This window comes from Anopheles funestus, chromosome 2RL (assembly GCF_943734845.2).
Source record: "Anopheles funestus chromosome 2RL, idAnoFuneDA-416_04, whole genome shotgun sequence".
NCBI lineage: Eukaryota > Metazoa > Arthropoda > Insecta > Diptera > Culicidae > Anopheles > Anopheles funestus.
The window spans coordinates 58,345,521-58,357,633 of NC_064598.1; the positions used below are offsets into that span (position 1 = coordinate 58,345,521).

Sequence of the window (12,113 nt, forward strand, 5' to 3'; positions counted from 1 at the left end):
GCCAGCTCAAATCGAATGTACGACAATGTTATTGTAATCCTTATGTCAGACGGCAGACGTCAAACTGGTCATTAATTGACAACCTTCGCGTGAAAAGACAAAACATTCATACATCAACACATATCGTGCGAAGTCGGTAAACATTGAACCAATTATTATAATATCAAAAGAAAAAATTATCGAATGTATTACAGCAACTATCAACACCTACAGTGACCACTTATCGACCCGGTCCGCAGCGGTCTGTGTTACCAAAAGTGGTATTTCAATTGAAAAGAAAAAGTAAATCCCGGGCGGACCCGTGCCTCTTGACTGGATCTAGTCAGATGAGTTCGTAGTTGAACAGTGTTCTATCAGTGACCTTGTGAGACACCGACATCTACGAACGCCCGCGCCGTGAAAATGAAACTTTTTCCCGTGCGGCTATCCAACATCAATAAGATGTTGGATTTTTACTCCCAGTTTAATCCATCACCATTGAGCATTAAGCAATTTATCGATTTCGGTGAGTATTTTGTGAAACTTTGTCGTTCAAATTATTGCCAGCTTCGATTTGGTCGCTATGCAAACCCATTTAGAACGATCTCTATCATCCGAGAGTGAGGTATGAAATTGACGTACAAATTATAGATTTTTAGTGACCAATTCAAAAAACGGAAGCAGTAACAAGCTTTAAATTATCGGATAAAATTGACTCTCACCAATGTTTGTGATGTAATTGATGTGAAAATGAAAGTAATGGAAATTGTAAAGAAGGTGTATGTAATGCAGTACATTGCCAATGGAGAGTTCATTAGGTCCGACACTTTGTTGCTAAGCCATTTCAAATGTTCCCCCGTGGCTGTCATCTTCCCACTTCCTCTATTCTCTGCGTACCGATTCTTTCTTAGCCAGGCAAAACCGATGACTTTGATGGACGCGATTGACGCACGCCAGTGAGAATATGTTTAGTTTTTCAATTTGTTTTTGGCCTCGTTTTGATCTATACCCGCTATGGTAGCAAACAGAACAATGAGTGTTCACCATATACGCATGTGTATATTGCTTCAGGCTTATTTTTAACAAACATATTTTCCTTCCATTTTGTCTCCCTGCAGGGTTAAATGCATGTCCTCGGAAATCGTTTGTTTTCCTGCGCAAAGAGCTACCGGTTCGGCTGGCGAATATCATGAAAGAAATCACGCTGCTACCGGAAAGTCTGTTACGAATGCCCTCTGTAGGTTTGGTTAGTGCATGGTACGTGAAAAGCTTCGAGGAAGTGCTAGCATTCGAGAAAACCGACCCAACGGAAACCAACCTAGAGAAGTACTGGCATGATTAAGCATAATGAAATTTAAATGATGCATATTCCACATCGTACGTTTCTTTTTTCTCTTTCGCTTCCTGATGTATTCCGTTATGGACAGATTCTGTAAGTCGCTCATCCAGATTCGCGACCGCCATTCCGATGTAGTGCAAACGATGGCCCAAGGTATACTGGAGCTGAAGGAAAGTCGCGATGGAGCTATCGAACCGTCGACTGAACTCTCGATTCAGTACTTTCTGGATCGTCTGTACATGTCGCGTATCAGTATAAGAATGCTCATCAATCAGCACAGTAAGTGGCAGCTATTTAACAGATTAGAAGCTTGCGCTGTGTTTGTCTAGCGGCGCAATAGTGCTGTACGACATTTACATGTGCTATGCGGTACATCTATCATTTCAGCTATACTGTTTGGCGAAATACCACAAACCGGACGCCATATCGGCAGCATAGATCCCTTATGCGATCCCCATATGGTTGTGAGGGATGCGTATGAAAATGCACGCTTTTTGTGTGATCAGTACTATCTTGCTAGTCCCGAATTGGAAGTCATAGAGCATAATGGTAGGTGGTCTGTTGTCGCCCAAACTTCCAAAATATGATGTTTACACTAAAAAAAAAAACTTGTTTGTTTTTGTTTCTAACAGAGATTGACAAAGGCAATCCTATAAAGATTGTGTACGTACCATCACATTTGTATCACATGCTTTTCGAGCTGTTTAAGAACTCGATGCGTGCCGTCATGGAACATCACGGCACAGAAAACGATGTGCCCCCGATTAAAGTTACCATCGTGAAGGGTAAGGAGGATATATGCGTTAAGATGTCCGATCAAGGCGGTGGTATTCCACGATCGCAGGTGGATCAGCTGTTCAAGTACATGTATAGTACTGCGCCGCAACCACCGAAATCTAAAACAGATTTACCATTAGTTCCGTTGGCTGGTATGATATGAATAGTTTTTAGCTTCATTGCGTAAAATATCAACAATGTGGCTTTTTTTTAACAAATGTGCATAGGTTACGGATACGGCTTGCCCATCTCTAGATTGTATGCAAGATACTTTCACGGTGATTTGGTCCTGTTCTCGTGTGAAGGATACGGTTCTGATGCAATAATCTATCTGAAAGTAACTATCACCAACATATCCAGAAGCTTTCTAGGTTCCTTTTCAATTATTAACTTGGTTATTTTATTTTTATACTAACAGGCATTTTCAGATGAAGCCAACGAGTTGCTACCAATTTTCAATAAAACCAGCACGCGCTTCTACAAGGCAACCGTTCCAACCGGTGACTGGTCTAATCAGGTAAAGGGTAAAAAAATCAAACCTATAGTAATATAATGCATCCAAATGGGTGAGATATTATATTGTTTTGTATAAGCACTTTGCAATATTGGTGAAGCCTAGGGGGGGGTTTTATTGTTGACAGTTTAAATATAACTTGACAGTGTGCTTAGAGACAGATTGATTATTTAAGATGGACAAAGAGCATAGTAGATAGTACGTTACTCTTCAACACGTCCATCGCAGGAATGAGACCTTTCAGTTATAGATAAATTAAAAATTTTAAATACAAAAACCGTTGTAGCCCCAGATAGGATGAAAACTGACACTACATACACGCAGAAACGGACACGGACATTAATCAGTGCCTCAAGAAAGCAATATTTAAGAAAATCAACTCCTCATTTACATAAATTACAGCCCTTCATATAGTGCCGGTAGATCACTTAGGTTACCACCGATATATAATATAGAATCATGTAATATATACATGGTTTTAAATAGGTAGTAATAGTGTAGGTATATTCGTTTATGTTGTGCCGTTATAGTTTGGATACATGTCTCTTCTTCCTCTTATTCTTTATTGTTATGGAGTATTCCATTTTCTTTTCTATTCTACTAGGGCAAAAACTTTACCAACAGGTTGTTGTAGCCGTTGTGCAAATGACCATGGTAGGATTATGATGTTTAGAGCTCAAGTGACAGAACGATGGATCTCAACTGATCGTCGCCCTTTATTTGCCTCAATTTGAAGAAATCTATTCTTCCCTACTTAATTCTACTGTTTATGTTTATTCTTCTATCACTATTACTACTACTACTACTGCTACTACTGCTACTGCTACTATTGTTACTAAGGCATGCCAAACTACTCCAAATTAGTTTGGTAGTCTTTGTCTTTTTTTAGTTACATGTTTCTACGAAAAATCACTTTAATGTTCTGTTTGTTGTATGTATTTTATCTTTTTCGTTTGTAAGGTGATGTAAATTGATGAAAAAATATAGATGATTATATTTACAATAATGTTGTGTTTGTAGTATTTTAATTTGTGTTTTTTTTAGTAATTTGTGTTCAATTTTATTTTGCTTTGTATGTCACATTTGGTATCATTGAAGTATGCAATGTTGTTTTCTCGCTTGTTTATCCGAAAATATTGTTTAGCTAATTTTTGTTTCAAGCTCATTGAAAAGTTCTTTTCCTGTGTAGAGGTCTCGTACAGGAGCGGTAAAGCGATACTAACTGAAAATTAGTAAGCTTTAACAGCTCAAAAAGCATATATAATTTGTCATTTACATTCAATTACATGAAATCTTCATTTGATCACAAATCACTTTGATTGCCAACATATTATGTGTAGATAACAGTATGGAATCGCTTTTTCATTACTATTAAGATTTTTATTACCAATTTACAGAATTCAGATATGAACTCTAAGCAAATGAACGCTCAAACAAGACGAGTTGGCTCTCTCGGTACAAACACATTATGATCTTTTCCACCAACGGAGGAAGATGTGGAAGGCGATGACAGAGAACAAAAGTGACTGGAAATCTGGATCGGACATCGCACATCGTCAGTTAATAAATGAAAGCTGTTGCACATGGGATTCTGATTTAGTTTGAAGTATATTTCGTAAAAGTAATTTTATGTTGCTCACAATGATAGAACCAACTTTTTGTTACGCAAACTCAATGCTTTTAATTTAAATTTACCCTTTCAGTGAAATTATAAAGCGACATCATCATGCTAATGAACGCAAGTGTTATGTCGTGCCCGAAGGCAGAATGTTTTAAAGAATTTTCATGTTTTTTATTACCTCCTTCAATACTACGGTAAAGTCCTCCGCGCGACATCACTGCTTCGTTCGTCTTGTTTCGTATTAGAATGTTACAAAAATAACGTTTGAATAATCTAAAAGTAGTGTAATAAAATATTTATTTATATTAATATTAGTTCCGAGGTAAACGTAATAAAAGTAACTATTTAATAACGAATCCTGTTTCTAACAATTATTGGCTGATGGTTGTTACTATTTCTTACCCTTCGAAAGCTATATGCCAAAACTTCATTCCTTTGAATGAGACCATGTCTATAGCCAATTCATTTTTTCAGTCGTTTAACGAAGACGTTTCATACATTGAAACATGCAAAAAATTTATATCATTGCTCGCTAACAACAACTCCGAGCATTGAGCTGTCGGCACTATGCTAGAAAATGGAAAGAACGAACTGATTGCCAACGATGCATCGGATGCCACATCTGGATCGCGCGTTTGTATTATCATCGTTGATAGAATTTGTTCCAAATCGTCCACTTGCTCATTGGAAGCGTCCGGTGTTACCGATTGACCGAGATCCTGACGAAGTTTGTATATGTTGCTTAATAGCAATCGGTTCAACAGATCGCATGCTGCAATGCCACCGTATTTGATTTCGATATGTGGCATCCAGCGAAAGTAACACTGCTGCCACAGTTCGATTTCACGCAAGCAGCATTGCGGTTCCAGGAACTGTTCATCATGCTATGTGAAGAAAGAACAATTGTGAAGTAAAAGCAATTGTAAAACTACATATTTCGAAAACAAAGACATTGTGCTTTATGTGCTTCTGCGGAAGTGTTGAGATACTCACCTTTAGCAGCTGTAGATTGCCGGCACCATTCACCACCGCATGCCCGTTCGATTCATCTGGTCGTCTGGTCGCGCTAAACAAGGAACTGGCGATTGGGGTTTGCGGGCTGGAAGAACTATTACTATTGCTTTGCTCGGCTAGCACCGCATGCCGAAATTTCGCCTGATATAGCGGATTTGTAAACAAGGCGAGATCTTTATTGTCAAACTGTTTTTCCCAATCCCAAACCGGTCGCAACACAACGTGCTCAGCGTTGAGTGCCTGGTAACGTTCGGTTTCAGAGTTAAACTGAAACGTGTCAAAAATGGGAAGGAACAGTGAATCCCATAGAGTGGTTAGGAAAACATCCGAAAACTCGAAATGCTCTGGAAATTGCTGCAACAGCTGCCAAGTGCAATCGAGAAACAAAAGGAACAATGGACTGCGCTCGGTTTCTTTTACCGTAGACACGTGCCCCAAACGGTCACTAAAGGGGTGTCCAAGTATGACCCACTCTTTTTGAATGAGGTTTTGAAAGCCTTGTATTGTGCGGTAACTACTGTCCAGGAGCAGTTGAACCAAGCTTGATATCACACAGCTCATATCACGCCCGTTGATTTCTTGCAGCACCACCGTTTGCCCCTCACGTAACAACTTGGCAGCTATGTCGGAGTGTTTCAAGCACAGCGAAACGTAAAATAGCCAGTAACTCTTTTCCAATAGCGTATAAAATCGTTCGTCCTGTGCCTGCAATTGTAAAGTTAATATTATCTCGTTGTTGCTTGATGTACATTACGTCCACTACCACTATCGCATTATCCTCACCATAAATTGCTGATCACTGTCAGGAGTACAGAGGTCGAGTAATTTGATGTAGCTAAGATTAACATCCTGTATGCTAGGCAAAATTTTATACAACTCCAGTAACCTCGGTTGTCTCTTCTGTGGATCGCAACGACGCACGTGTTCCAGCAATATGTTTTCCACCGTCGTATTTGTAATGTCTGGATTAAGCTCAGCTAGGCGAACCAGTGCTGCATCCTTAAGGCCCCACACCTGAAGAGTATTGTGCCGACAATAACATTAAATGGGCAATTTATTGAATATCTTTCAAAATAGCAAGAGATTGCTTTAGGATATCGCCAAACTTGCCAAAAGATTAAAAATGAAGATGAACTACTTTGCGTCTTAAATGTGGCTACTTACCCAAATAGCCGACCTATTATTGCGAAAGCTTTTCGATATGTTGTCATAGTCGATATCACTCAGATGCTTTGGGACCACAAAATGCATCGGCAGGGAGCTATTTGAGACTCGGCAATCCTTAGAATACACGCGCCAACCAGCAGTTGCATTGCATCGTTCCAGCTCTTGGAACCAATCCGTTTTCTTGTCATACATTTTTACATTTTCACACATAGAGCTACGGTGGTACTTCTCCCTATAGCAAGCAATGTGAAAGAATTTTTTTTACTATTCTTAGACAGAGCAAAACATTTTTCAATACTCACTTGTACCGATACAGAAACAACAAGTTATGTCGAGCCGGAAAAGCAAACTTTAGTAGTGCATCCGCGATATATTTTCCCTTCCCTACTTCCGACAGTTGAAATCCGAATGTGAAAGTTTTAAAGTTCTACAAAACAAAAGAAATTAATTAATCAGTTACCGTTATCCTTACCTTGGACACCTGCTTCCCTTAGGCTGCCTACCTTACACACGATGCGTATTTTGTCTATCTTATTGCTGTTTTTAAACTGTGGACTAATAATTCTTTTCTTTTTATCAACATACTGATAAATTCTGTCGATATTAGAAAGTGAGACATCCGATGAACCGAGAAATCGATTACTCTGGAACGAAAACTTTGCATCGGCAGGGCAGAAAAATAGCAACTCTTAGGTAAACAGCTCTACGTCTTGTTTATACTTTTTTCTTACCTGGTCATCTTCCATGTCCAACGATACGAAAGATAACCGGAAGTTTGTAATCAGCAGGATTCCTGTCTTCTCACCGTGTACCTTCCCATCTTTGAGGTAGGATGCAATGTACATGCATACGTTATTAGCACGAGCAGCCTCTAGTTCCCCTGAAATGATGCATGGTAAGATTAACCGTACGGTAACCCAGGTATACCCCCACAAACCGCTTGATACGCACCTGACAGTAACTTTGGTTTATAGTCATCGGTGACAAAGTTTTCTTCCGGGACCTATAACGGGAAGATATGGGAAAAAAGATTACGCCACCATTCCTGGGAAAGGGAAGAATACACCACCATCATATATTTGGAAATAGAAACGGAAATACCTGATTTACATAGCTTGTAAAATTCTGTTTCGTCTTATTGCGACCCTCGGACATTGTTGGCATTCGGTTTGTGCTATGGTTCTATACATTAACTAGTTAATTGCACACATCGAATGAGAATCTTGGGAATGGTAAGAAGTTCCAGTGCCGAAGCTCTATTGTTTCTGATTAATTAATGATGACTGATGGATGGGGGTATGTGCACAGTTTAATCAATCAATACCCTGTGCGATGAAATTCGTACGATCAGCTGCGCCAACGGTAATAAAAGAAAAGTTGATAAAATTTATAGAACAAGTTTTTGCGCAAGATAAACAACAGATGAGAAAACAAATTATCGTAATTTTGACACGCCACTGACGAAAACTCTGTAGCAGATCAGGTTGGTTCGATACGAATGTTTTGACGGTTGGCTACGTCTTCATCTTTTTCATCATTTTTTCCCCCATATCAAAGTCTGTAGAGTAATGAGGTCTCGTAATAGAGGGGTTTTGGCAGCTCTTGGAATAACAATGAAAAATAAAAATGACAGATAGGTGTCCGAAGCTCCTACACGATGTTGTGTAGTTGTATGTGTACGGTTGTTTTGGAGGCTGCTTCAGCTGCTCGTGTAAACATGATTTTGTTTCAAGACATCCTACGGTTAATTGTTGTAGATTTTATTTTAAAACGAAATCTTTTAATAGTGTGATTATCGTGTAATACAATGCGCAATGGAAATTTATGGAATAGTGCATATATTCCCCACATTTTAACGTTGCAACGACTGTCGCCAAAACTACGAGCGCTGAAATTTGCTCAGTAAACAATTCACCAATACATAGCCAAGGACGTCTAACTGTCAAAATGAAAATCCAAGATGGCAATGTCAACAAAGCCTAATCCGCGACCTCATTACTCTACAGACTTTGCCCCATATCCTTACCTCCAAATGTCACAACATTGCTTCTGAGCTCCGTCAATTGGAAAAGTCAATAGGAGGCGTTTACGTATCGCAAGAAAAATCGGAAAAACCTTCGAATATCGTACTGGGTAATGTTAATTACGAGTAACTTGCGACAATCTTTTGGTACGTGAATCCCGTCCAAGTGTGTAAAACTTTACCTTGATTTGTGTACCTACATCTGTTAATCGGAAATCCTGTGTAGCGCAATACAGAAGTTTAATCGAAACAAAGGAAAATTGGTAATGGCGTATTGAAAGAGCTTGTGGTGCTGTTGTATGCCGTTGTTGTTGGACTGTATCTGCCAATCTAGTTTAATTATGCAGTGTATCGGTGTGCTGCAATGAACGCGCTGTGATACACAAAGTAAATTCGAAGTTGTGAGCACCACAAGGACAATCATGCCATCCTTCCGACAGAAGGTTACAACTTACTTCCGTCAACTGAGTTTTGTGTCCGAACGAGACCAGCGCGGACCAGCGCAACAATGCTCGTCCATGGCGTCCGGGAGCTTCATGACCAGATATTTAGATGGGTAAGAATCGTGTGGGTGCTGCAAAAGAAAATTGAAAAGTGATTCATCGTTAATGTAATTTGTTTTATGATCTTTCTACGCCATAGTGAGTGGGAACCTCCCGATACTAAGACACCTATTTACAATGGCAAATTACCGGAGGACTTGCCAGATGTACGTATCGGGCGGTACGTTGTTCGTGGGACCGAAACTGATGCGTCCTACACAGGACCATTCGAAGGTCTAACGGGCGTAAGGCGTGCCAAGTCGCATCTAACGGCAGGCATTGAAGACGATATAGACTACATTGACGTTCTGCAAGAGCAGGGTTCAACGTCGCAACAGGAACCATCTACCAAACCGCCAGTACCTGGATTGGACGCAAATTCAAACACAAAATCACTTACGTCGAATGCTAATGTGAAGCGTTCCGAATCTCATTCCACAACCATGAAACAAACGAGTGCGGACAAACAACATCTGGAAATCAAAAAAGTCAATGATGATCCTATTGCTAACATCACTGACTGGAACCGTCCAAACGAGGATGCGTATGGTATATCCGTCTCTTTGTACGAGAAGCATCTGCATACGTCGGGTAATGTTGGGGATCCGATTGCAGACTGCTTTGGCATTATATCCCGAGCCGACTCATGTATAATGGCCATGGCAGATGGTGTCAACTGGGGTAAGTGGAAATATCTCTCTTTTGCAATTGTAATGCAATGTAACTGTTTCTTCTTCTTCATTTCTGTGCTTAGGTGAAGGAGCCCGTATTGCCGCAAGATCTGCTATTCAGGGTGCGATTGAATATTTAAATTCTGCCGTATTCGGTATACATCAAGGTAAGATTGTGCATTGACTTGAACCTCGTTCATTTTCCACACAAAACACTCCCACCCCGTACACAAATGATTAAATTATCAAAGCTTTTAAATGTAGTAAGTAAGTATGAAACATGAAGGATGTTTTAAATGTAATAACAGTTTTTGTCTTTAGCAAAATTATCTTAATTACTATCAATGTCTGATCACTGTCTCAATGGCAATAATGATAATGAGAGGTCTAATTGTTTACCTTTATTTTCAATTCCAGTGTCATCAACCAGAGAAATATTTGTCAGCCTCATTCGCAGCTTTTGGGAAGCGCACAACTACATACTTCAAGTGGGAGGTGCTTTGAGTACGTTAACTGTCGCCATTATTTTACCCGTTGAATCATCTGAGCAAAGTGTAGTATGCTGTTGCAATGTAGGAGACTCGCTTGGATATATATTTTCAAAAAACAACATCGTGCGGGAAATAACAATGGGTTGGTACAGTGAAATGTTCTGCTAGCACTGGTGCAATGTCCACATAAAAAAACGATAGTTAGCGGCAATTATGTGTTTTATTCTATTTTGCAGGATCACATGATGTTAGTCTTATGCGAGATATGCGAGATGCGTTAGGTGCATTGGGTCCTGTATATGGCGATAAACCGGAAATGAGCAATCTCACACTGTCCATGTCCTACGTTGACGAAGGAGACATCGTGTTCCTCACGTCGGATGGAATCAGTGATAATTTTGATCCAGTAGTTGGAAAATTTGCTGAAGCCGTAGGTGGTAAACCTGGTGCCGGAAACAATGCAGCCGGAAGTGTGACCAGCGCCAACAAACCATCATCACATCACCTTAATGAGCGCAAAAGTAAGACGGGATTAGCTCCAAAGAGGCAGAACAAAAGTGCTCCCATGCTTACACTAGCGCAAAGCAATGGTGCAATTGATCCGCAATATGCAAGCACAAATCATGCTGGTAGTTCGCGTGCTGAGCGAAAAATGCCAGTCCCTGTAAGAAAACCACCGTCGACGCAACTCGCTGGAGCTCAGGAAAAAAGCTACAGTTCAAAGTATGTAACACGGTCGAAAACATTTATCGAACCGGCAGCCGCTGTAAGGCGATCGAATAATCTCGTTGCAAAGACATCCTCTCCGATAATGCTGCCGCAAGTAACAGCACAACAGAGACACGTACTAACTCTTTTACGAATAGCTGATTTGTTGGTTTACGGCATTAACGGTTCACTACGACCATGTACGAATGCGAAGCAATTGTGTCAGCTGTTGATCGATTTTGTATCGTGTATTACGGCGGCCAAACGCAAGCTACTGGAGCAACGCGAGCTATACTATAAAATAGTATCCGATCCAGACGGAAGTCGTAGGGAAGTTGCGCACAGTGCACACGAACACAAAGTGATACGAAAGCGTATGGTTGATGGAACCACGTTCTCGTTGCTGCCCGGTAAACTGGATCATGCCTCGATCGTCGCATACACCGTACACAGATGTAAATCGCAATCTACGGCCGAACATATTATATAATGATAACCTTTGAACTGCCCATTTTTCGCACGATTGAATATTTTTGTATACCTACGGTTGTAAATGCCCGTAAGTAACGTTCAGTAACGCACGTTTGCAATGCGTAAAGTGCGAAACAAAAGTATTATTTATGACTCAGCTTCAGCTATTGTATTGTGAACGTTAGGCTGTGGTTCAGGCCACCGGTCCATGCCGGAACCATGCTTTTCCCGTACCAGTGAATTGCAGATTTCGCGTATTAACCACTTTGAAATTTAATTATTTTATACGTAACGGGGAATGCTTTTACCCGTCACATTTTGCCCTTCGCTAACGATTTTGCGCCTATAGTATAAAAATATTGCTGGCACAAATGAACTTTATTCGCCTTTTTTAATCAGGTTTTCGTACAAGGTACTACAGCAATAAGGGTAAGAAAAGTTCGTATAAAGAGTCGTCTGCCGAGTAATAGCTGTGGAATGAAGCCGATTGTACCATTTTTTTATTGTTATCCGAAAAAATAGAATAATTTCCTATTTATTGCACATGATGATAATGTTACAGTTTGCGTGGCCTATTTAATATATACGGGTATTGCGTCGTGGTCTATCATACTTCACGTACATCCCTGTGTGAATCCATCGTTTGAAACAACACCTAACAAACCCCGAAACATTTTAACTATCCTGTTTTTTGACCATCTTGGGACCATAGAACAAACAGTTTTTGCGGGTTTTTCTTCAACATAGTCATTCGGTAGTAATTTTACAGTGAAGCTACCATAGAATAATTCTAAAA

The 12,113-nt window shown here is 40.1% G+C and overlaps 3 protein-coding genes across 4 annotated transcripts; 2 read left to right on the plus strand and 1 right to left on the minus strand.

Annotated features, from left to right (window-relative positions):
* The first annotated feature begins 82 nt into the window (after positions 1-82).
* On the plus strand, positions 83-4,586 carry LOC125761876 (pyruvate dehydrogenase (acetyl-transferring) kinase, mitochondrial). Of its 2 annotated transcripts, none has more exons than XM_049423432.1 (8): positions 83-505; positions 1,098-1,305; positions 1,407-1,597; positions 1,706-1,867; positions 1,951-2,247; positions 2,323-2,432; positions 2,514-2,612; positions 3,214-3,615. In XM_049423432.1, exons 1-8 carry the CDS (start codon positions 403-405, stop codon positions 3,241-3,243), a joined length of 1,200 nt encoding a protein of 399 aa, XP_049279389.1. In that variant the 5' UTR covers positions 83-402; the 3' UTR covers positions 3,244-3,615. The 2 variants fall into 2 exon arrangements, with proteins under 2 accessions (XP_049279389.1, XP_049279388.1); XM_049423431.1 differs by lacking the exon at positions 3,214-3,615 and adding an exon at positions 4,007-4,586 and having other exon boundaries at positions 84-505.
* LOC125761868 (myotubularin-related protein 10-B) lies at positions 4,199-7,907 on the minus strand. The gene is made up of 9 exons (XM_049423423.1): positions 7,513-7,907; positions 7,363-7,414; positions 7,143-7,291; positions 6,915-7,067; positions 6,714-6,838; positions 6,409-6,643; positions 6,028-6,258; positions 5,224-5,949; positions 4,199-5,114 (listed from the first exon to the last, which is right to left on the minus strand). The coding sequence occupies exons 1-9, from the start codon at positions 7,573-7,575 to the stop codon at positions 4,701-4,703; spliced, it is 2,148 nt and encodes a 715-aa protein (XP_049279380.1). The 5' UTR covers positions 7,576-7,907; the 3' UTR covers positions 4,199-4,700.
* A 53-nt stretch (positions 7,908-7,960) lies between these two features.
* Positions 7,961-11,799, plus strand: LOC125761869 (PP2C-like domain-containing protein CG9801). Its single transcript, XM_049423424.1, has 5 exons — positions 7,961-8,990; positions 9,077-9,657; positions 9,731-9,814; positions 10,065-10,280; positions 10,375-11,799. The coding sequence occupies exons 1-5, from the start codon at positions 8,857-8,859 to the stop codon at positions 11,334-11,336; spliced, it is 1,977 nt and encodes a 658-aa protein (XP_049279381.1). The 5' UTR covers positions 7,961-8,856; the 3' UTR covers positions 11,337-11,799.
* The last annotated feature ends 314 nt before the right edge of the window (positions 11,800-12,113 follow it).